The 25,305-nt window shown below is 49.4% G+C and overlaps 1 protein-coding gene across 22 annotated transcripts in view; it reads left to right on the top strand.

Moving 5' to 3' along the window:
- The window catches only part of CACNA1D (calcium voltage-gated channel subunit alpha1 D), a 306,523-nt gene that overhangs the window by 202,276 nt on the left and 78,942 nt on the right, over window positions 1-25,305 (top strand). For 14 of the 22 annotated variants that reach the window (XR_005784486.1, XR_005784485.1, XM_040454781.1 and 11 more), the window contains exons 10-16: window positions 14,218-14,305; window positions 14,585-14,644; window positions 15,657-15,683; window positions 19,288-19,448; window positions 20,218-20,443; window positions 20,572-20,779; window positions 23,895-24,015. Coding sequence is in view for 20 of the 22 variants with exons in the window: in XM_040454781.1 (XP_040310715.1) it covers window positions 14,218-14,305; window positions 14,585-14,644; window positions 15,657-15,683; window positions 19,288-19,448; window positions 20,218-20,443; window positions 20,572-20,779; window positions 23,895-24,015 (891 nt within the window). In the remaining 2 variants the exon portion in view is untranslated. The remainder of the gene's footprint in view (window positions 1-14,217; window positions 14,306-14,584; window positions 14,645-15,656; window positions 15,684-19,287; window positions 19,449-20,217; window positions 20,444-20,571; window positions 20,780-23,894; window positions 24,016-25,305) is intronic. The other 8 variants (XM_040454783.1, XM_040454782.1, XM_040454771.1 and 5 more) reach the window with 1 other exon arrangement.

The following is a 25,305-nucleotide window of genomic DNA, read 5'->3' as shown; positions in this document are numbered from 1 at the left end:
GGTGTAAGAAGGGTGTCCGCGTGTCTTCAAGGCATTTGAGCCTGAACTCGTGGTCTCCTCGCAGCCTCTGCGCCTCCCATGTGGCCGGCAGTGAGTCACACCTGCAGCCTGGGGGATGCCTGCCTCGCGTTTCCCCTCTTCCTTTCCAGACTCCATCTTTGGTGCTGACCTGGGAAGGTCTGCCAGCCCTTCCCTCCCTGCCCTGATGTGACATGTCATGTGTGAGCCGACACAAGCGTGCCTTCTCCTGAGTGACAGCCTTCCTCGGCCAGTTTCGCTGTGCCCGATGGGGGGCAGGGGGCCGCGCGAGCTTGCCATCTCTTCGTTGCCCCAGCTTCCTCGCCCCTGTTAGCACTGCTAGCAGCAGCTGTGGTGGGACCGCGCTTGTGGCCCGTGGCTGGAGGAGTGGGTGTTTTCACCGGACTCAAGGCAACGGCTTCTGCTAGTCCTGAGAGACCACTCTGTCTTAGCCCAGTCCTTCCTGTGTCCTGCCAGTGTGTGTAAAGGACCTGGCCACGTGATGACAAAATCAGTTCCTCTGCCTTTGGAAACCTAGCTGAGGAGGGAAGACAGAGGGGGCGGTGCCTCAGCTTGAAACAGAACGGGCAAGCCAGCCATGTGATCAGGGGCCAGCAGTCTTCTGTGGGAGCCCCGTAAGGCACAGTGAAGCAGCCCTGGGAGGAATGCAAGGGAGGCTCCCTAGAAGAGGTGGTGTTCCTGCTGAGCTCAAGGGAGGAACAGCCCGTGGCTTCGAAAAGTGGCAGAGAGGAGGGTACCCGTTAGGCTAGGGAAATTGCACAAACAAGGTACAGACGGTTATAAATGTTCCAAACCCTTAAGTGCATTGCTTAGTAGTATAATCAAGGAAAGAAATAACCCACCTTTAAAAGTGGTAGATCTTCAGAGTTCACTCCATAACCAGGACTCCCAACCCCACAAAGCTGAGCCGTATCTCTGGAATGTCAGCTCTGTGGTTTCTGCCGTGCACAGTGCCGTGTGACTCAGCCTGGGTAACCAGCTTGACCTTGGATACTGAAGAGCACACCCTTCTGTGGGAGTACTCCACCAGGTGCTGGGGTTTCCTGTGGAGTGAGGCTCTGATTTCCCGAGTCACCAGATGCCCCGAGCCTTGACGATTAGGATCTGAAATAAATACAGGGGCGCCTGGGTGACTCAGTCGGGTAAGTGTCTGACTTCGGCTCAGGTCATGATCTCATGAGTTCAAGCCCCGCATCAGGCTCTGTGCTGATAGCTCAGATCCCGGAGCCTGCTTCAGATTCTGTGTCTCCCTCCCTCTCTGCCCTCCCCTGCTTGCGCTCTCGAGCTCTCTCTCTGTCTCTCTGTCTCTCTCAAAGATAAACATACATTAAAGAAAAAAAAGACATAAATCCCAGGCTTTGGGAGCCATGTAGAGATTTAACTGACTTAAGACAAGAGCCCCAAGTCTCCTCCCAGCAAGGAAGTGGGCCTCCCTGAATACATTCCCAGCAGCCCAGAACTTTTGGAGAAGGAAAGCTTCTGAGGTTTCTCAGGGACACCCCGTGGTGGCCATCCATTTTCTTCTTGTCACAGCCAGAAACCACAGGGGAAGGGGGTTTACATGAGGCCTGCATCATCCCCCTCATCAGCCGACGATGGTTGATTTACCACCTGCACACGCCAGGTCTGGTCTCTGTCACCTGTTGGCAGGCAGTGCAGGTGGGCATTGCCAGTGCCAGCGTGCTCCCTGGGTGTGTAAGATCCATGCCCGCATAGTTAGCACCCCAGCCCTGCTCCTGCATTTTCTTTGGGAAAGGGGGTGGGACATTCCCTAGGGATCCTTGCCTTATTCACACTGCCTTGGGACGTGCATGCCACTGACTGCCCTTTTTCAGCTGGGTCCTGGATGGGATCGGGACAGATTCCTTGCAGACATGGGGGGATTAAGTGACAGTGTGACAGGAAACCCTTGCTAAGCCTCACCCTGTACAAGCAAAGGGGGTATCAGAAGCCATTAATAAGAGGTCATGAGACTTTGGAGGCAGAGGCTAGACAGCATGTAGATGCCCCTTCTCTGGAATGGGCTATGACTGAGAATTTGGACTTGAGTGCTAGGCACACTACCCAGTGTCTCCAAGCCCCCATTTTCCTGTCTGCGAGGAAGGGGTAAAGATATTTGCCCATGGAATCCTCTTGCACCATTGGTAGGAATGCAAATTGGTGCAGCTGCTCTGGAAAACAGCGTGGAGGTTCCTCAAAAAATTAAAAATAGATCTATCCTATGACCCAGCAATAGCACTGCTAGGAATTTACCCAAGGGATACAGGAGTGCTGATGCATAGGGGCACTTGTACCCCAGTGTTTATAGCAGCGCTTTCAACAATAGCCAAACTATGGAAAGAGCCTAAATGTCCATCCACTGATGAATGGATAAAGAACCTGTGGTTTATATATACAATGGAATACTACGTGGCAATGAGAAAGATTGAAATCCTGCCATTTGCAGCAATGTGGATAGAACTGGAGGGTACTATGCTGAATGAAATAAGTCAGTCAGAGAAAGACATATCATGTTTTCACTCATATGTGGAACTTGAGAAACCTAACAGAAGACCATGGGGGAAGGTAAGGGGGAAAAATAGTTACAAACAGAGAGGGAAGGAGGCAAACCATAAGAGATTCTTAAATACAGAGAACAAACTGGGGGTTGATGGGGGTTGGGGGAGAGAGGAAAGTGGGTGATGGGCATGGAGGAGGGCACTTGTTGGAATGAGCCCTGGGTGTTGTATGTAAGACAATTGGACAATATATTACATTTAAAAAAAGGTGTTTGCCCATGAGATTGTCATGAGGATTAGATGGCCAGTAACTAGTAAGGGTCACTATTGCCATAAGTGTACTTACTACTACTGTTGTCATCAGACTGCAGTAAAACTTGACCTACACAGAATTATTCTTGCAGATTCTACAGGACCTCTGAACAACCTCAGGCTAAGGACCCCTTTTAGGAACACATCCCTGTACTTTCCTGTTCAGAGACTATACGGTTCTAAAGTATTGGTGGGAGGCAAACCTATTGACTCAGTCACGTTTGAGATACGGAAGCACGGCTTTCTGGTTCAACGTCCATTTGTGGTTGGTTGATGCTTGCTGTTGGAGAGAAGATGTCAAATCAAGTGCTTAGAGCTGCGTACACATTATCTTTTCTCTCTAATCTAAATGTCACTGTCTGCGTCTGTGGTACCCAACTCTGGCTGTACATGACAGTCACCTGGGGAGTGCAGACACATCCTGATGCCATCACTCCACGCCCACGAAGACTAGTTTGTCTGCGGCGGGACCCAGGCATGATTTTATCTGCTGGTCCCTGGAGGTTCCCATGTGAAGCCAGGGTTGGGAGCTCTGGAATGCTATCACACTGAATGTCACACTGTTCTAGGCTTTCACTTGAAAGAAGACAGGAGAAGCAGTCGGTCCGTAACTGGACTCTCTGGTGGCTGTGGTGACTGGTAATTCTAGCTTTGTGCATTCATGGAATATCTAAAACGTCCATTCTATAAATTTGCTATTAGGAAGCTGGTGTTACATGGTTAATTGAATAGACAAAATTCCCTTGGAAGTTAGTTCCTAAGCATTTGGGATATTTTCAAGGATAATTTATTTAACTTTTTGCTGAGCTTCAAGTTTCTTAAGAAACCCTGCCAAATCTCAAAGTGATTTTTTAGACGTATGCAGCTGCTTCTGAGTTAACAATGGCGTTTTTCTAGGGCCATTAAAATCTGGAAGCCTAAATTCTATTTTAAACTCTTCTCATTGTCCGTGATTAGTCTTTTTTTTTTTTTTAAAGAAGAAAACAAAAAGGCATTAAAAATAATGAAATCATTTTAAAGGGAGCTCATTCTAAAATTCTGGCCAGAAAAGCAGGGCAGTTTCACTATGGGAACTATTAATGATCAATAGTCTCTGTAAGTGGGAGTGCATGATGCCCACAAGGAGCTCTCCTCTTTCTCAGAGGTCCTAGAGGCTGCCCCTGCCCCTCCCATCGGGACTCTGCCCCTGCCCAGCAGGTGTCTACATGGAAGGTTGCCACAGCAGTTGCCTCCCCTGTGCCACTTGGATGTCTTTTGCTCTCATGTTTGATTTGGGGGTTGGGCAGGAAACCAGGAAGGGCATAGCTGTTTGCAAGCACACAGCATGGAAATGTGTGGGTCCTGTTTCCAAGCCTGTGTCTTCAAAATATGACTTAGAAAACTGCTTTCGTCACAATTAAACTACTTCAGGGCGCGAGTTCAAAATGGAAAATGTTCATTTAAAAGCTTTGTAAAGCAAACAGCTGCAGTTAGAGGTACGTATGATAAACCTGCTTCGGGAGGGTTGCCCTCTCCAGAGAGGTTGTTGGAAGTGCTTTTGACCAGGAGAGCCGACTGGGGTGGGCCCAGCGCTGGGGTCTTCTGGAAGACCCCCCTCCACTTAGGGTACTGCAGGGGGCAGATGGCTGCCCCGGGTAGGTCTCACAGGAGCTGGCGGGAGACAGACACAGGGATGGTCGCCCCAGTGTGGACATGAGGAATAGCCAAGTGTAGAGTCCAAGTCAGGGTTGTGTTTGTTTTTAATATGTTTTAATTACAAAAGTAATATATGCTCATTGCCAAGAATCAACGTGTAGAAAATATGAGGGAACCAGGCTGGGCAGTTGGGGGCCTGTGCTTCCCTGACCTGGGCCTGTAAGAACATACAGGTTTTCACAGACAGCCCACACTCAGGTCCCCATCAGCTCACGTGGCTCAGCTCGCCTTTTGTACTGAACCATGAGTCATAAACATCTTTCTGTGTTTTTTAAAACCACATTTTAGCTGTTTTCAATAAATTGTCATTATAAAGCTGCTACAATGAACTGTATACTCTCTAGCACCTGGACCTCTATAGCAGGTGTCAGCGGCATGTCTTTATGCATCCTTTGTGTGATTGTCCGATAAATGTCTTCCTCTAACACGAGGAGACTGTGAGCTCCTTGGGGGTAGGTACAGGGTCTGTTCCTGTTCTCCACCGTGTGGCTGGAACCTGGCGTGGTCCTTGTCACACATATGAGCTCCCAATGATCGTTTGATGAAAGAACACAGAATAATAACACCTCACATTTATCAAGTGCTTCCTAAATGTCAGACACTGTTCTCAGGCCATGGGTGTACTCGTCCATTATTCCTCACAGCACCGTGGGAGACAAGAACTTGACAGGTGAGGAAGTTGAAGCACAAAGAGGTTAAGTAGCTTCCCAGGGTCTCATGCTTGTCCAGTGGACAAGCTGGGATTTGAACTCAGGTTCTGCTCGTTTTCACATGAGCCACCGTGAATCCGCACAAATGCATGCACATGGATGTTCACATTCTTGTGGGAGAGAGTACCAGAAAGGGATTTGCTGGGTCCCAGACGATGCCCATTTTAGAAATGTGTCATGCCCGGTGGTCCTCATGCACATCACCATGTTATGGGTGCCCATTTCTCCATGTGCTTACCCACTCAGGATTCCTTCTGCTTCCCCCCCCTGCCCCTGCAGCCCTGTTCCTTGAGCGTGTGGCCTCTACCCTGAAGACTAGCCTACCTGCAGTCATAGCATATCCCAGAGCCCAAAGGAGCTGGAGACCCTACATTCATTTTTCTTGTGACCTAGTGGCCACAGGGGAGTTATACTCATAATGGCTGACCACGCCTTGCCAACACTTATATTTACTGCGTTTACTGTTTACCGTTTACTAACATAAGCAAAGACTTACCAAATCAGGTAACCTGTCCTTGGTCTTCCAGCCAGGAAGTGGTGGGGCTGAGGGTAGACCTGGCCTGTCTAAGTCCAGAGCCCACTATCAAACCCCCATGTGTCCTGACCCACAGGGCGATACGGGCTGGACCTGCCCACCCAGGACCCCTAACTGCTGCCAAGTGCCCTCTCCTAGCGCCCTTAGCAGGGAGGCCAAACCCTAGGAAGCTTCGTCTCTGATGGGCTAGTTGGTTGTTTATTTAGGACAGGTTCCTAGGGTCAGGCATTTGGTATCCTAGCTATGGAAAACGCACTTCCCCTCTACTGGTCAGACCCCGAACGATAGATGTCCACGTGAGGAAGACAGTTGGGGATTCGCGGATGTGGCCGCCTCTCGGGTCCTCTGGGCCCCGTTTCCCTTGCTCCTGCTGCTCTCTGCTGCCCTCTACTGAATCGTAATGACATTGCCTGTGTTCCACCTGAAGGAGTCACGGTGGCCGACCTGCTAAAAGAGGATAAGAAGAAAAGGAAGTTTTGCGGCTTTCGTCAACGCAGGGCTAAAGATCACGGTAAATGGCTGAGGTTGAACTTCCCCTCAGGAGACTCCTGTCCTGAGGCTTCTGGTGCTTTCTCCTTGCACATAGGCCTGGTGTGAAGTGCATGTGCCCGTGTGGTGTGTTTATAAGATGCCTATGTTTGAACTGCTTGATTTCTTTGAACCTCGGTCATGTTGTTTTCTTCTTGCCTTTACCCCAAATGTATGGTTTGGCCAAGACAGCATTGCAGTTTCCTTTCTGTTTGAACTATACCTTTTAAAGAAGCAGTCGAACCCCCTTGGAACATTTAATTCACCACGAATGTTCTTACACTGGAAGACAGACTTCTTAAACACGTTTCCCCAGTGAGGCTTTTTCATCTAAACTGTTTAGAAATTCCAATGATGTTATTTGATTGATTTTTATTTTCCAGGTTACATTTTTCAAACGGCCTGCTGGTTTTCCACCCTCTGGTTGGTTTGTCCAGGACATGCTAAAACTAGTAGTTCCAGTTTCCAGAATGAAGTTAAAAATCTATTCCTAGGATGCAAAGATTTGGGGGCACTTGCCTTTGCCAGTTGGAATGAGGAAAGGGCTCATGTGGGGCACAGTTAATTTCCATGCTATGCTTTAAAAAAGGAATGCTAGGCTGGGTGTTGTATGTAAGTGATGAACCACGGGAATCTACCCCCAAAACCGAGAGCACACCTTACATACCGTATGTAAGCCAATTTGACAATAAATTACATTTTAAAAATAATAAATTTTAAAAATCTTAAAAAAAAAGTAAAAAAAAAAAAAGAATGCTGGGGGCGCCTGGGTGGTGCTTGACTCTTGGTTTCGGCTCAGGTCATGATCTCGCGGTTTGTGGGTTCAAGCCCCACATGGGGCTCTGTGCTGATGGTGCAGAGCCTGCCTGGGATTCTCCCTCTCTCTCTGCCCCTCCCCTGCTCGTGCTGTCTTTCTCTCTCAAAATAAATTAATTAATTTTAAAAAAAGAATGCTAAACATAGACCCTTATCAGAAACCCTGGGGTCAGAGGCAGGGCCGTCTGCATGTAGGGCAGTTAGGCAGACAACTCATGTCGTGTCCTGCCTGCCAGGTCACCACTATAGTCTTAAAGTGTCGTGAAGCTTTGCCTGTGCATATCACACAGTCCAGCTAGTTACTGCCACTGAGATGGGCCTTGGTCAGACTCTGGAGGAAGAGTCTATTTGACTGTAAACAGGGACACAAAGCCAACTGCCAAGGCAGCAGAGGGGACACATTACATTGTATGTTTGGCAGTAGCCTCTCCCATCATGGGAATGCTGAGCTTGTAGATTGTAGGACCCAGACTTGAACAAGACACGGGCGGACTGACTAAAGGCTTTTAGCATCTACGGTCATCAGAAGACTTGAAAGTGGACAGGAGTGGAGAGTGTCAGACATAAGGTCCTTGCGCTCCGGAGAGCACACTGTGGCCCCGAGAGGAGAAAGAGCCTTGTGTGGGGGTAGGCCAGTTAGGGACAGAGCTGGGGCTGGCTCACATTCGGTTAGTGTTTGCAGAGGTTTGCAAAGAAGACCCAGCCTTGATGCAGCTCCTAGAGGCCTCTGCAGAAGAGTGGGCTTCAATTAAGTGGGAAATATTGTCACTGACATAAGAAAACTGAGGACCACAGCCCTGGGCACATCACCGTGAGAAGATGAATGTTCTGTCCCCAGAAGAGAAGAGACCTCTCGTGGGGTATGCAGGTACCCAGCCTCCTGACGGGGCCTCAGGTCTTGGGATTTTTCCAGGATGTTTTGTTAGCTTTCTGAGGTATACAGGGAGAGGAAGAAGCCTCGTATTTTTAGGAAACATTGTATTTGAGTGGGGGAGGTCTTTTATTGACCAAAACACCCCATGATCCTAAAAAAGACCCCTGATGATGCTGTTGGGGTGAGGGCCCTTGTGTGGATGCCGTGCTCCCCCTGTCATCAGTCATACAGAAATAATTATTGTCAGGGCATCATTCCTGCTTTAGACACAGAAACCTTGGTCTGGCCTTGACCCACATTCCCCAAGAAGAGTCTGGCTTCTATACAGCAATCAGAGTCTGTTACCCTGTGACAGCTAAGCGTGTCCCTACTAGCAAGCACAGGCAAATTCCTTCAGGGGACGTCATGGCACTGCTCGTGCTTGTCATGAAAATAAGATAAAAAAAACCACAAGATCTTGACTTCGGATCCCCTATCCCTGAAGAAGGCAGCCATGACTGCCACCACTCCGTTGTCCAACCTCATGCTTCCACCCTTTGAAAGGAAAGAGTGAGAAGCTTTAGGTTGCTTAGGCTTGGAGGCCAATGCTGAAAGGCATCCGTGAGTGTACAAGAGAGCCTGTCCTGTGGAGAACAGAGGACCATGGCTCCAAGAAGACCAGGACATCTGTGAAGGACACGTGGTGTGCCAGGCTTGTGGAGAAGGCTGGGGAGCTCTGGGCTCAGCTGGCATGGGTCCTGGGGCTCCTGTGGCTGGCTGAGGCCTCTCGGGGGCTGCTCCCTGCCCCAGGGGCTCTGCCTGGAGGTGGCTTGAGATCACTTCTCCCGGGCAGGCTGCCGGACTCCTGGTGGCCCTTCTGAGAAGTGGTGGGCAGGTGCTTCACAATACTGCTCATTCCCTGCTGTCCTCACCAAGCTGGGGGAGTGCAAAGGAAACTCCCTCAGTGCTGGCGGTAAAACCAGACAGCCTGTGGGTGTTCCGTCTCTTCAGCAGTTCAAGCAGGTCAGAGGTAAATGGGTCTTAGAGATGATATCACTCAACAACTCATTTTATAGATTAGCTGACTAAGCCCAGGGAGGAAAAGGGAAGGGACTTGTCCCCATGTTACCAGTGACAAAGACCCAGCTTCTCTGACATTTTTGTGTGTGCATCTTTTGGCCTAAGTAGGCTCCATCACTGAAGGAAGTATGTTGGAGATTTTGCTATACCTGCTAATGGGGAACATAGCTGTGGGGCTGCCTGCTTGAACCCACACACAGCCTCATTCACCGTGTGTGTGTGTGTGTGTGTGTGTGTGTGTGTGTGTGCGCACGCGTGTGTGTTGGATTCTCTCTGAATTCACAAGTCAGGCAGATTTGGTTGAGAACTATGTTCTTGGCAGTGAGTGTAAACAGAGGAGTGTTTACATGTTGGTGGAAATGCTAGTTAGTTGTGCTGGGCTGAACAGCGGTGTACTTCCCTGGCTTATTTTGTGCGGCATTGCCCATAGTGGCATCTAGATCTTAGAAGCAGGGCGGGTTCACAGAGAGTACTCCTAGCAGGGCCCCACCTGGGAAGGTCAGGCCGGCTTTCGTCCGCAGAGCCGGGCCCACTGGGCTGCTGTCTGGCGTCGCCTCCTCACCAGCAGCCGTCCTCAGGGCCTTTTCTCAGTCCACCCACGTGTAAGCCTCAGCGCCTGCCCTGGAGGTCTCCTCCTGATCCTGCAGCCTGGAATAGCTTACGGAGCATTGGCCCTGAGCTCCCCTAGATCTCCAGCGGGCAGACTGCAGTGCAAGTCAGCATCCTGTTCTAGACGGGCTCACCCGGATGCCTGGTTTCACCCGGATTCTGGAAATAGCTTAAAAAAATTTTTTTTAATGTTTGTTTATTTTTGGGAGTGGCGGAGGGGCAGAGAGAGAGGGAGACACAGAATCTGAAGCAGGCTCCAGGCTCCGAGCTGTCAGCACGGAGCCCGACACAGGGCCCGAACTCACGAACCGCGAGATCATGACCTGAGCCGAAGCAGGACGCTTAATCGATGGAACCACCCAGGCGCCCCGGGAAGTAGTTTTAAAACTTATATTTAAAAAAGTGAAAACTTGCTCAGCAGAGCTCTCAAATTCCCTGGAATGTGTGAGGGGAAAGGATTTACAGCTTCTCTGCATGCAGATGGCCCCCTTGGCCTACTTCTTCCGGCAGATCACATGGTGGGATCTGAGGGGTATCTCCGCCTGCATCCCTAACGAGGCCGAGCCACTTGTCAGCAATGACTGTTAAATCTGTACTGAAGGGGACAGCGTGGTCACCCTGAACGGGGCAGCCATTTAGGGTAAAGGCATGTCTTCCAGTGGTTTTCCCATGGATTTGCTTACGTGGATTTTCGTTAAGTCCCAGTAGTCACCATAGCCACTTGATCCTTGTTCTCTCTCTCCTTGCTGGGGTGGTCTCCTGGAGGTGGCCTGGCTGTAGGCCAGGTTTCTAGGGGTTAACTGAGGTCATCGGGAAAACAAACCAAGGCTGCTGGATAATAGGCTTACTTGGCTTTTGGAACTTTTAGTGTGTGGCATTTTAAGGATAAACCAACATATACCAACATATACCAGTATGTTTAAGTATATGAAATGTAATTTTAAGGATATACCAGCATACATATCAACATACATCAATAACGCACACGTGTCCCGGCATATTGAAGCCCATACCGTAAGCACAGGGGGTGTGGCCGGGTGGGAAGCAGGAGGGCTTTCTCACGCAGGCCTGTGTGTCCCAAGGCAGATTGGTCAGGTCTCTTATCTGTGAAACTACAGAGCTGCTTCATGTAATCTCTGAGGCCCCTTCCAGTTATAACAGCCTGTGATCCTCCTGTCTTGATTTTAAAAACATAGATAAAGTCCCACTGGGGCTGAGTGAAGTAAAACTCAGACCAATTTTTTAACATGAGAAACAATGAGTGCCTCGTACAAGTGGAGGGTGAAATGCTTTTTCACTGGGCCTGCGGTCTCTGTACTTTGGGGAAAGGAAATGCTACCCTGTGATAGGGAGGGAGGGGCTGGGGCACGTAGAAAGGCTGCCGGGCCCCATCAGAGCCTGGTTCCTCTGCTCAGATGCAGGGACTGGATCACAGTCCATTTCTGGGGTCAAACGAGTCACTGATTACAGCATAGTCACCGTCCTCTTCCTTTGCCTCCCCTTTGCCGCCTCCTCAGCCCTGGTTGATGTCATTCTGGCTTAAGTTATTTATTATGGGTCTGTGCCTCTCTAGATGTCAAACAATAATGATAGAAAAGTTGCTATGTCTACATCAGGCTAAGCTAGGCAGAAAAGCTGCAAACCAAGAGTGATAGCCAAAACTGACTGAGGAGCCTGGAAGATTGTTCAGACTGGATGTCTCTGTGCCATACTGGAAGTGGTCAGGGCAAAGGGACCCTGGATTTGGGCCATGAGGGGAGTGTCGCTTTGCTTCCAGGGGACTCCGGGAGAGCCTTCCTGAGATGATAGTTACCATGTGTGAGCCTCACCGATTGCCCAACACTCTGGACCCACATAGGATAACCCAGGACTGTGAGAAAAACACAGTGTGTTTTATCTCACTTAATTCTGCCAACAGCCTTGTGAGGTGGGTACTTTCCATTTCACAGATGGGAACACAGAGCCTTGGAGACTTCGACCACATTGGTGCGGTTAAATTTAGATCTGGTTGACCGGAGAGCCTGCTCTTAGCCACCATCCCACCCCACCTGAAGGATGGAGTCTGCCTGGAGGGCAGGGAAACTTCTCTCCATCTGTGCAGCCAGCCCTGACACTGTGCCACATAATTAACCTCTCTTCGTTTCTGTCTAGGGAGTTTGCCTGTATTTCTTATCTTTCTCCCCACTTGGTTCCCACATCCAGAGAGTAACTAGTACATTTAATTCACTGGTAACTGGCACAGAGCCAGAAATGCAAAATGCCCCCCTGCATTTACCAAAGCCAATACGTAATTTATCTGTTTCCATCAGAGTGTTTAAAAAACGAAGCTCCAGGAATGCAACGCAGCAACTGTATTGACAGCATCATGGGACGTGGCCCTAAAAGAGTGAGAAGCCACAAAGATTTAGCCTGTTCAGAAGTTTGCTCTTTTGGAAATAGTAATAACAGTTCCAGTATGATTAATAGTAGAACCGTGAAGTGTTAACCTGTTAGAGATGGAAGTCACCCTCAAGAGTGTGGAGAGTTAGTAACGCCACTTCCCAGATGGGACATTAAAGCCTGCAGGGAGGTGGGACTCTGTCCAGCTAACTGGGGCCTGTGGACGACGCCCCGCCCCATGCCCCGTGTCATCCTGCTCTCAACTTCTGTCCCCTTAGTTAGTAGTGACAGTAACTACCAAGAAAAAGCATTGCACAGAGACGACTCACGGTCACGTTTGTAGGAGTCTCCCACTGTGATGTTCTTTGTCACTGAAGACAAGGGTGACCTATGGGAGGAACGCATTAACAATGAACTTCATTGCACTTTCCAGTGTTTTCGTCTTTCTCCTCAAGTCAGAGCACAGATCAGTCATGGAGAAGAGAATTGCAGGAACAGCTCGTGTGTGTGTGTTTATGGAGTTTTTGTTAAAGGCTTATCTGCGGTTGGATTATGTGGGGTTTTTATTTTTGTCTTTTTTTTTTTTTTTTGAGCGGAGTAGTAAAAAAGTGAATGAAAGCTTGTAGTTGGTTTCTTTTGACTTAATTGAGGAAGAAAAAAAGGTTTATTCTGAGAGAATATCTGTAGTGCGATGTCGGTCTGTAATTTTTGCTCATTTTGCTTTTGACACTTTTGCCTAAATGCTCCTGGACACAGCTATGGGACTTAGGTGCCCACAGAGGGAAGAGGATTCCCTTCGGCAGGAAAGATGTGTCTCGGCTCTCTGGGAGCCCAGCCCTTGTCCGAGCAGGGCCCGCAGACACACGGCCACACCATGGCACTTGCTGACCCGGCTCCTTTGCCCTCTGCTCCTGGGCCGGCCTAAGAGCCTCCGCCAGGGCCCTGCAGCACCACTGCCCGTCTCTGCAGATCAAACCGGAGGCATCCTTGCCAAGAAAAGCCATGTCGGCAGAGCCCACAGGGGGAAGGCCTTCCCGTTGCTACCATCGGGTCTGTAAAAGACGGTCACCACAGTTCAAAATTAGGCGTCAGGGTAAAGAAGCGCACGTGGTTGGGCGGTTCTCCCACATTTCCATCTTCAGTGAACCCCTCTCCTAACCCAGGGCAGAATTCATCATTCCTTCCTGTGTGTTTCCAGGACTCCTTGCACGGAACCCTGAGGCGGCTCTCTTCTGAGTTAATTGGCATCCATTGGTTTTCCAAGGCAGGTGCAGCGCTGTGTCCCTCTTTATGCCCTGCGTCTCCTTTCTGGCCCAGCTCCAACATATGCCTGTGATGCTATAGGGTTGAGTCAGGTGGATGAGAAATAATGCCCGTGTGCCAGATGGTGGGTCCCGGGACCTCCCAGCATCCCTCGGTGCCTTTCTACCTTCCCTCTACTTCCTCTGCTCAGGATCCAGCTGTAGAGGAGTGACACGTGTCCAGAGACCCCAGTGACCCTGAGACCACGGTCAGCTTTGCCCTCTGGTCACTGGTTGGGAGCAAACCTTCTGCCTGTCAGACTATATGCTTTCTGTGTGCTCTGGTTCTGGCCACTTTGGTGAGAGCCTTCTGCGTATTGGCCGCACTGGTTCGGCGGAATGTAGACATCAGACAAATTAGTCAATAATGAGTAGCGTTCTGAAATTTTTAAAAAGATTTTGTGCTTGGTACCTTCATGTACTCCTGCACCCGATACGTCTGCTCCTTCAGTATATTTAAAATAAGAATTCACGTATGAAGTGTTGGTCTAGATTTTCTAGAGAGCGGCAGTTGAGGCAAACAGAGATGTCACTGTAACTGAGTTGTTTTGGTGGCCTCACGCAGTGCATTCCTGGAAGTCAAGAGAATACGCTGGTGTGAGGCTCAGAGTTCCTCCCCTAGGCTGAATTTCCTTCCGATGGGGAGGAGGGGTGCCCTATGGACTTTCTTTGCAGAATGGCAGATCAGGTCCTGCGAGCAAAGGGTCCCTGCCTTGGAGGTGCCTGACCTCTCACCCTCCCCCACCCTCCTCCCAGGCTCCCAGAGGGCCTGCCTGGTGGTGGCGGCAATCTGCATCCAGCCAACTCCGGGGCACGTAGAGCCACCAATGTGCCCGTCTAAAGTGTTGTCTTCTCCCTGCAGCCAGCATGCCGACCAGCGAGACAGAGTCTGTGAACACGGAGAACGTAAGTGGTGGAGGCGAGAACCAAGGCGGCTGCGGGAGTCTCTGGTGAGTGTGGAGGCCGCTGGCCCTCCCGCCCCCTCCTGTCTTCTTGGAGGGACACGTGTGGGGGAAGTCACCCCAGATTTCAGTGGAGCCCCGGGGCCATAGCCTCAGGTGCACGAGGGGTGGGTGGGCTCACCCTGGACCCCTTGGTCTCCCCTCCCATCCCAGGCCCCCAGGCCCCCGGCGTTTCACATGCCTCTTCCCCCAGAGCAGCCCGTCCTGCTGAGGCAGAGCCTGCTGCGGGGCGTGCCAGGTAACCCGGCAATTCCACTGTTCCACTAGGTGCTGGTGGAAGCGAAGAGGCACGGCCAAGGCTGGGCCCTCTGGGTGTCGGCGGTGGGGGTAACAGGCCTGATTCTCCTCCCTGTCTGCTGTTGGCATCCGTGCCTTGACGAAGCGCTTGTATGGCAGAGCGGCTGACAGAATGCGCTGCATATTTAAGTTTTCCTTCACTGGCGGGTTCTCTGCGGCCTCGTACACGGGGCTGGACACTGAGAGCCCTCTATCCTTTGCTCACGGCACCTGGTTTTGGAGCCCTGCACCACCCTCTCCTAATAGTGGAGGGCGCCACCACATTCACCCCTGTTGGCTTCTGTCTGGATAACCTGGTCCCTGGTGGGGACCAGCAGTGTGCAATGTGCAGAGTACTGCCTACTCTGGGGAGCCCATGCGATTTTATTTCATTTGCTTTCTGCTGGTACCCTTTAGGTCTTATCTCTGTAAAGTAGAGGCGGTGTTTTTAAGAAAATTTGATCTTCTTGCAGAGATTCGTAAAAATAATGTGTTTTGGGCAGAATGCTCAGTAATTTAAGAAGTGCGTTTGCCTCCGTTGTCTTGCTCCACCCTCTCTACAACATTGTAAAGTAGGCGGGGGGACGGGTTCGTTATCCTCATTTTACAGATGAGAACACTGAGGCTCAAAAAGTTGTGCTGCTTGCCCGAACCCATGCAGTTAGTGGATAGCAGAGCCAGGACTCCTAATCCAGTGCTTCTCTTGCTGTAGTAGCAGCACAATGTGGCTGAGTTGCAAGCAGGGGAGTGGGTGGGCTGACTTCAGTCTGGGGAAGTGGGGTCAGGGGAGAAGGACCTCCACCGGCATCAATGGCCTGTGACAGGGCTGCACAGGGCAGCCGGCTAAGAGTCTTCTGCCTGGGCCCTGGTGGGTGTCAGCCTGGCCTGCATGGCCCCGGCAGACCCCGCCTCCTGCTCTGCTCTCACCCCTGCTGGCTCACTGGGAAAGCTGGGGATGCTGAGCCCAGGCTTCTGTGCATGGCTTTTCCATCTCTTAGCTGAAGTGATGGGGAGAAAATGCTCAAACCTTCCTAATCGAAATCATATTCTTTCTTTCTTTCAGTCAAGCCATCTCAAAATCCAAGCTCAGGTCAGTATCTTCTGTTTTTTCTTAAGCCTGTGTGCTGGTGTTTTACTTTCTAACTTCTCAACTATACATGGAGTTGCTCTAGACTTGGTTTTTACTCTGTGGGCTAGAACATTCATATTGAAGATCGGTCTGTCCAGTAAGTATCAAACACCTGCCGTGGAGAGCAGCAGAGTAGGTGCTGAAGATCTTGCCCCAAGACAAACTGACAGGACGTAACAACGAACAATTTCTTGTCACCAATCAACCCTTCGTACTCCTGCCCAGAGTCTGTCCTTAAAGAGGGATTCTTCTTGTCTCTTTTCTGCTTACAAGTTTTTTATGGAGGGGGGTTCAAGAGGTCTTCTGAGGTGCTAGTGATGTTGTGTTCCTTGCTCTGGATGCAGGTTACATGTTTTGTTGGTAATAACACATTGAACCATATACCTATGATTTGTATACTTTTCCATACAAATGCTATTTTTCAATTAAAAACAACATTTTACTACAAAAATTGACTTGAAGTGGACATATGAATGTAAAACCTAAAACTGTAAACATTCTAAAAGAAAACACAGGAGAAAAATCTTTGTGACCCTGGGTCAGGCACAGGTTTCTTAAGAGACGAAACCCAAAAACACTGGCCATATGAGAAGATAAGCTCCAGACCGGAAGAAAAAACATTTGCAAAACATTTGATAAAGGACTAGTATCCAGTATATGAGAAGAATAATACATAAATATGGTGTGAATAATTGGAAAACTATAAAAAAAGAGTTAGTATATTTTATTTTTAAATTTTTTTTTCAACGTTTTTATTTATTTTGGGGACAGAGAGAGACAGAGCATGAACGGGGGAGGGGCAGAGAAAGAGGGAGACACAGAATCGGAAACAGGCTCCAGGCTCCGAGCCACCAGCCCAGAGCCCGACGCGGGGCTCGAACTCACGGAGCGCGAGATCGTGACCTGGCTGAAGTCGGACGCTTAACCGACTGCGCCACCCAGGCGCCCCAAGAGTTAGTATATTTTAACAGGTATGTCACCAAAGAGAGGTGGATGGCAAAGAAGCACATGATATGACCATTGGTCACGAGGAAAATGCAAATTAAAATCACGGTGAGGCATCACTATACACCTATTAGAAAATTTTTTACACCTACAGATCAAATTTTAAAATCTGACAATACCAAGTGCTGACAAGGATGCAGATTGGTGGGCATTCCCATATGTTCCTGCAGGTTGGAAGACACGGCCCTTTTGAAAACAAGTTGACAGCTGCTTGGAAAGTTAAACATCTATTTACTGTATGACCCAGCAATTCCACTTCCGAGGTATTTATATAAAATGAAGATCAATGCCTGCATGAAAAATGTTTACATAAGAGTTTACAGCAACTTTATATGTAATCGCTATAAACTGTAAATAACTCCAGCGTCCGTCAGATGGCGAATGGGTAGACAAATCGCAGTTCGCGCATATGACAGAATAACGCTCAGCAATAAGAAGGAAAAAACTGCCGATAGATACAACGCAAACGAATCCGGAAAGTATTTTTGCTACGTGAAAGAAGCAAGTCTCAAAAAGCTCTATATTGTGTGATTCTATTTATTGGACATTCTGGATGAGACAAAACAATAGGGACAAAAAACAGTAGTTTTCAGGGGCTGAGGTGAGGAGGGTGGGTTAACTGTCACAAAGGGCCATGAGGGAAGTTCTTTGGGTGATGGAGATCTTCTACCTCTTGACTGTGGTGGTGGTTACAAACCCTCTTCCTAAATGTTAATAGTTACCACATATCTATCTATCTCAATAAACTGGACTTAAAAAAGAACAATTAAAGGCCCCTCCCTGACTCCCTGTTGCCAGAGGGGTATTCATTCCTTCATACTTTGGCCCCCAGCTCGCTCTCTGGCCTGATCCTCGGACACCGCCCCCTTACTCCCCACTCTGTGGCGGTAACTGGACTGCTCTCAGTTTTCAACATGCGGTTTCTTCCCACCTCAGTCCCCTTGGCCATGTGGTCGCCTGGGGTGGAGTGCCCTCCCTTCTGCCCCCTGGTGAACCCTTACTCTGTTATCCAGAGCCCGCCCAAATCTCAGCTTTTCAGAGAAGCCTTTCCTGCCTCACGCAGAGAGCATTTGCTGCTCCTGTCTCTCCGCCTGTACTCGGGACCCTGAGAGAAGCGCTTAGTGGGGATTTATAATTGTTATTTGCCCCAACCTTGCGTGCTTTTCAAGGTCAGAGGCCGCAGGACGAGGCACCTTCTTCACCTCCACATACCCAGTGTCTGGAGCCCCATGAGGGGCACATTGAGAAATGCTGCAGGACTTCAGGGGATGGGAGAGTGAAGCCTCCAAGACCTCATGATGAGATGCTTGTGACTTGTCACTACAGCATAAATAGAACCACCAACTCTGGTTCTTTTTCGGATCACCTTGCTTGTGTGTACTGAATTATGTATCTCAGGAGAAACCCAGCCTCAAGGGGACAGTCTTTAGTGGGATTTTTCTACACTGGTCATCATGTTTCCAGCCACTGTTACCATGGAAACCACATAGCAGGAGCAAGAACAAAATGCACTTTGCTTGTGCCAGGCCTTGTTGAAGAGTCAGCGTGGTTCTTTCTTTGCTCGGTCCCTGGGTTACGGTGTTTTTAGCATAGCAACGCCGCTGAGTCAGCCAGCGCTGCAGCTTGGACCCAGCCTGGAGATTCCTCTGACTCAGGCCCCCAGAGGAGGTGCCCACAGCCCCCGTCAGTGAACACAGCCTGCACAGGACTGACATCGCCACTTGGCTGGGCTTTTTTCTGGGACCCACCTCACCAATCCATCCTGTGGCAGGGAATGTTTTCCACGGGGAGAAGAGGCTAAGGGAGGGGATCCTTTCCCTAACGACACACTAGAACTGAAAGTCAGTAGAGGACATGCTACTTGTCTGTCTGGCTCAGCTCATCTTATTTGTATGAAAACATGATTCAATATTGGCTCTTCTCCTAAAGGTATATTTTGAGCATCGCTAGTTAGCAAGGGCACCTGATGACTCAGGATGAAGACTCATGTCCTACTCAGCTTTGACAAGTCTGCCAGGCTCTGGAGGAACCTCCCGGATTTAAGAAAGGACCTAAAGTTTCCCTAAAAGGAAAACTGGGTTTGGAGCACTTTGCTGCCTGAGAAATTCTGTATGACGGTTAAGATGCTGCAAGAGATGTGTATGATCAGCCAGACGGCTCTCTGCACCCATAGTGTGAACAGACCCGTGTACCATATGGTGGGAACTGCATATATGTGTGCGGGCTCGGTTTTGCATCTGCATATGAATCTATGAATATCTACATTCTTCTCACTAGTTTGAAGATTGCTTAGGGCAGATTACGGAGTTATCTAAAACCATAGGAAGGAAACTGATAGCGTGATCAGGTCAAGATACTATTTTAAAAGTTGTATTTTAAGACCAACACAATTAGTATGATGAGTTCTGTTAATTTCTGTGTCCTTTGTTCTCATCTTTCCTTCCTGCACCCCGTGACCTGGATCTCCAGAGTTAAAGACCAGCTTATGTCTCCATAACGTCTGTTGGACGTTCAGATGCTTTGTCTGCCATTCGGGGAGTAACTTTTGCTTCTCTTGCAGCCGCCGCTGGCGCCGCTGGAACCGATTCAATCGCAGGAGATGTAGGGCTGCTGTGAAGTCTGTCACATTTTACTGGCTGGTTATTGTCCTGGTGTTTCTCAACACCTTAACCATTTCCTCCGAGCACTACAACCAGCCTGATTGGTTGACGCAGATTCAAGGTACGAGCAGAGGCTGTTCTCTTTTTATTCTGACTCTGAATTAGGGACTCCTGAGGCTTATCAATGTGCGACGTCGGGACATTCCTCGAGGGCACTAGCTTGGAAGACAGTGGAACCATCCAGAGAGAGGCTGCACCCAGAGCAGCGGGGGTGTAGTGCTTGTCACGTGGTCAGTGGAAGCACCTTGGGGCTGATTGACGCCCAAGCCTCTCATTGTCTTAACCCTGTGGCAACCTAGGATCAAGGAATCTTGCAGTTGAGAGGGACCTCGTCTCCCTTCTCCCTGACCCTACCAGAAGCTTTATTTTCCTGTATGGTATTCTTGGCAAGTGGTTGTTGCCACTTGATAGACAACTGCTTCTTCTATCATTGGCACCTAAGCAAGGCCAGATTGCCCCTCCGTGACTGATGGAGACGAGAAATATAATATGCTGGTCTAAATGCAGAATCATGGGCTTTTAGGGCTAGAAAGCATCAGAGATTGTGTGGGAAACTTCTCCTCCCCATTTTATAGTCTGGGAAACTGAGCCCAGAGAAGTCAAGGGGCTGCTCCAGAGTCCCATGTCTAGGTGGTAGCAGAAGCAGGACTTGAACCCAGGAGACAGACCGTAAATATTGACGCTACATTTCTGTAACAGGCGCCACAGCAAAGACAGGGCAAAGTGCTGGGGCATTTCCAGCAGAGACTGGTGGGGTGGGAGGGGGGAAAACGAGTCTGAGCCAGTCCCACGATGAGACCCCGAGCACGTGTGCCCCTCTGTCTTTCCAGATATCGCTAACAAAGTCCTCCTGGCTCTGTTCACCTGCGAGATGCTGGTAAAAATGTACAGCTTGGGTCTCCAGGCGTATTTCGTCTCTCTTTTTAATCGGTTTGACTGCTTCGTGGTATGTGGTGGAATTACTGAAACCATCCTGGTGGAGCTGGAAATCATGTCTCCCCTGGGGATCTCTGTGTTTCGGTGTGTGCGCCTCTTAAGGATTTTCAAGGTGACCAGGTAAGGATGCGTGTGTCTCGCTGCAGGTGTTTTCTGGCCGGGGGCTGGCGACCAGCCACATCCCGGTCCAGCAATGTCTGTGGTGTCCTGCGGGCGTTCTGGGCTCACACCCCCATCTTGACTTCTAGGCACTGGACTTCCCTCAGCAACTTGGTGGCCTCCTTGTTAAACTCCATGAAGTCCATTGCTTCGCTGTTGCTTCTGCTTTTTCTCTTCATCATCATCTTTTCCTTGCTTGGGATGCAGCTGTTTGGTGGCAAGTTTAATTTTGACGAAACGCAGACCAAGCGGAGCACCTTTGACAATTTCCCTCAAGCCCTCCTGACGGTATTCCAGGTGAGCCCTCGCGAGGAGCCCGTGTGAGCCGCCAGCTTGTCAGTTCACAACTCAGGAAGACGGGATGATTCTGCCGTGGTTAGCGACCTCTGCCCCAGTAATGCTCTGACAAATCTGGCACCATGAAAGCCATTTGTTTCGCACTTGACTCCGGCTGTCTGTGCGGTGTGATTCACTGTTTTTTGTAGGACCACTGGATATGGTACAGGACAACAAAGCAAAAACTTCTGTTTGATTTGGTGAGGTTTGCGAGGTTTCTGTGATATAGGCTCTAAAATCCTCTTCCTGTTCTGCGCTAATTTTTGCAGGCCAGCTTTGGGACCCTGGCTCTAACGGATTTGTGCAGAGAGGTGAATTCTGAAGTCCTAATGCTCTGGTGTGCAGTCAGAGGAACCGGGGTGATAAAAGAGTTGTGACAGCCTTCAGCCCCTTTTGCTCTCCCGCCCGTGATGTAATGAGGACACGCAGGCCCTGAGCATGTCTGTGCTGTTGGGTCCTGGGCAGGCACCGCTGAGAAGGAGGGACGGTGTCAGAGGTGCTCAGGTGGCTAGGCACTCAAAGCAGCAGTGTCTGCTCCCACCTGGCTTTAAGCTGGGTGTTCTAAACCTCCCCCCTCCCGCCTTCGCATGTGGTGACCCGAAGCCCTTCCTCGAACAACGAGTGGCATATAAATTTAAAAGACCCCTCTGCCCCTGTTGCTTTCACACACGATGCCAGTGAGCTCCAGCTTTGGGGGAGTCCATCTGGGGAGGCTGGAAGGCATGGTGGGAGGGGCCTAGACACTGAGGCCGCCCTGCTGGCTCTTTCAGTGCTCAGCTCTGTGACCTTGGGAAGTCACTATCCGTTCTGAAAAAAACAAGAGACTGGAGGGAATGATCTGTAGGATTCATTCCCACTTGGTCATTTGAGGTGGATGGAATTCTTGTCGTCGCCATAGGCCATACTTTTTTTGAACTATACTTTAATTATTTGAATTATCCTTAATTCTTAGCCGCTGGTTAGTTTTTCTTTATTCTGTTTTTATTTCAGAGAAACAGAGAAACCCTATGGTGGTGGTGGGTTTTGGTAGTACCTGTGTATAGCACAAAATTCAAATGTTTACAAAAGGGTTTAAAGTAACAAATGAGGGGCGCCTGGGTGCCGCAGTGGGTTAAGCGTCCGACTTCAGCCAGGTCACGATCTCGCGGTTCGTGGGTTTGAGCCCCGCGTCGGGCTCTGGGCTGATGGCTCAGAGCCTGGAGCCTGTTTCCGATTCTGTGTCTCCCTCTCTCTCTGCCCCTCCCCCGTTCATGCTCTGTCTCTCTCTGTCCCAAAAATAAATAAACGTTGAAAAAAAAATTTTTAAAGTAACAAATGAGTCTCCTTCCCACGCAGCCCGCAATTTCTCCTTGTAGGAGCAACCACCACTGGATGGTGTCTGTGTATTCTTTGAGATACATTTGCTCGTAGATGTGAGTCAGTGAACCTAGCGACCCACCTACCTGCCCATGAATACAGTATGATGTAAACAGTGGCTCATGTTACCTGCCATTTTCCATTTTCTTACCATTTAAAGTGTCCCTAAGAACCTTCCTTATTGGTCCATAAGAGTTTGCCTCCTTTCCGATTCCGCGTCAGCCCTGTGGTGTGGTGTTCCTGTCCCCTAATTCATGTAACCAGTCCCTAGCTTGGTGACTATTTCAAGTCAACCAGTCCCTAGCTTGGTGACTGTTTGTGTCTGGCCTCAGCTCAGTGGGTGACGTCGAACTCACACCCTGGGCACATGTGTGAGCATAGATGTGGATAAATTTCCCAGAAATGGAATTGCTGGTTTGAAGGGTGTGAGTCCGTTTTCAACTCTGATATCTTGCCTACCGTGCTCCTCACAGTACTGTCGGTCTGTCCTCCAGGGATGGGGGCTGGAGACTGCCCAATGCCTCACTACTTTTTAGCATGGTGGGTGTTCAAGCTTTTTGATGGTTGTCTGACAGGTGAAAATAGTGTCTTCCTACTTCTCTTATCAGGAGTGAAACTGAATGCCTTTTCATGGGACACAGAGCCATTTATAGTTCCTTTTCTGGGAATTGCTTTATCTTTTGAAATCATTTGCCCATGTTTCTGTTGGGTTGTCAGCCATGACAGTTCTATTTTTTAAAGTATCTGGTGCAGCTAGATGGTACAAGAGCACATGTGCTCCCTCCCTCTTTCTTTCTCTTGCTGGAAGATAGTATGTTTTTATTAATTTTTTAAATATTTATTTATTTTTGAAGGAGAGAGAGACAGAGAGTGAGCAGGGAAGGGGCAGAGAGAGAGGAGACACAGAATCTGAAGCAGGCTCCAGGCTCTGAGCTGTCAGCACAGAGCCTGATGCAGGGCTCGGGCTCATGAGCTGTGAGATCAGGACCTGAGCCGAAGTCGGACGCTTAACCAACTGAGCCACCCAGGCGCCCCTGGATGATAGATCGAGTTATCAAATATCATCAGTAGAGAAGGTTAACTTGGAAATTTATGGCAGCTCTTAGTACCTACTCCTGAGGTAGTTTGTAAACTTACAGGAGATATTTGTAGTTCACTGCTTCTTACAAGTTCAGGGATCCAACTCTCCATTTCCACAGTACGTTAACTATGTGGAATAGTAGGCAGCCGTTAAAAGGACTGAAGGGCACTGACTGACACAGAGGGTCTCCAGAGTATATTGCTGAATGAAAAAAGAAAAAAAAAGCAAATGCAGAAAATTCATATAGTATAACAGACACCCTTTATGTTTAATATATCTGAGAACACACCAACTACCTCTTTCCTCTGGACGTGCATCTATATGTTACATGCAAAAAGGTTCTAGAGAGAGATGCACCGTGTTCTCGGGGGGTGGGGGCAAAACTAGGGTGTCACCAAAGAGTACATAAGTCTCATATGTGGTGTTACTTTATTTCCATGTGAAGAATTAACGTAAGTGTTTGTGTAATTGAAAACAGTGTTTTGAAAACTCTACGGGGAAACCAATTGCTTTGCTGAGCGCAAACTGGACAGTGAAAGGCAGCTGAAACCAGAATCGGGTGGCCCCCAGAGAGCTCTGGCGGACTGTCGGGAGTTGCGGTCCAGCGCATGCAGGCTGACCACAGTTTGGTTCTCTTAGATTCTGACAGGTGAAGATTGGAACGCTGTGATGTATGATGGCATCATGGCCTATGGCGGCCCGTCGTCCTCGGGAATGATCGTCTGCATCTACTTCATCATCCTCTTCATTTGTGGTAACTGTATCCTTCAAGCTGAGCAGGGCTTTGTCGTCATCATCTCCTTTTGTTTCTCCCTGTCTGAGTTTTCCTGAGGCGGTCGTGGGGGCGGGTGGCGGGTGGCGGTGGCAGTTGGGCTGGGGAGATGCACGCCCTTACCTTGTTAGCTCGACACCTGCTCTCCTTCAGGGCTGCTGGGACAGTGTAATGGGGTCAGAGGTCCAGTGAGGCTTTGAGGACTGAGCAAGCTGGGGAAGGGAGCATGGGCCAGTGTGTGGCCTGTACCAGTTGTCACCCAGCTTGGTGACACAGCTCTGTACAGGTCCCAAGGGAAGGCTCAGGGCAGAGCCGGTTGTCCTCCGTGCCGTCACACCTGGGAAGTTAGGGGTAAATCTGTGTCTCTTAAAAATGCTTCCTAACCAGTGGGCACCCATCAGCGGTGGCTTGACCTAAGCTCCCCGGACCCAATCTGGCTTTGGTGATCTGTACCTCTCTGGGGATCAGGTGCCATTGGCTAGTGGCTGTATTAGGCTGTGAGCTCTTTTCTAACTCCTTTTATTCCTTTTTCCTGCCAAGAGGCACTCTCTAATTCTAGACTTCTGAAGGTTTGGATCTCTCTTTCCCTCCATCAGAGCCTTTAGGACCCTGTAACTTTCGGCAGTGTCTTCTTTCTCTCTCTGACCTCCCTGACCGGCACAAGACCTGGTGTATGGAGTCCTCAATAAGGGCTTGGTGGGAGAGTGGCTGTAACATGAATACCACCTCTTGGTCTTCACCTTTTTTAAAAAAAAATTTTTTTAATGTTTATTTATTTTTGAGAGAGAGACAGAGACAGAGCATGAGTGGGAGGAGGGGCAGAGAGAGAGAGGAGACACAGAATCGGAAGCAGGCTCCAGGCTCTGAGCTGTCAGCACAGAGCGTGATGTGGGGCTTGAACTCATGAATCATGAGATCATGACCTGAGCTGAAGTCAGATGCTTAACTGATGTAGCCACTCAGGCGCCCCGGTCTTCACCTTTTTATTTTAAAGAATCCTAAAGGGATTCTTCTCGTAAGAAGTCCCAAGCTGTTTTCCCCGAAGTTTTCCCCTTAATCTCCTCTTGTTCATTAGTGAGTTTTCTTCCATGCAGTAGCCCTGTTGCAAACTTTTCAGGACACTACTTCTTGCTTCAAGTTATTCTATGGAAATCCCCACCTTCAGTACATAGAAGCCCATAGAATCCTTCAGGCAGCTAGAACACCCCTCCTACCCAGAGGTGAGCTCTCCTGCCAGATGTTATCTTTGTTGCTCCTGCTGCACGTGGGTGCCAGCAT

The sequence above is a fragment of the Herpailurus yagouaroundi genome, unplaced genomic scaffold (genome assembly GCF_014898765.1).
Source record: "Herpailurus yagouaroundi ecotype Mexico unplaced genomic scaffold, PumYag 213, whole genome shotgun sequence".
Taxonomy (NCBI): domain Eukaryota; kingdom Metazoa; phylum Chordata; class Mammalia; order Carnivora; family Felidae; genus Herpailurus; species Herpailurus yagouaroundi.
This window is presented reverse-complemented; position numbering and strand designations above follow the sequence as displayed.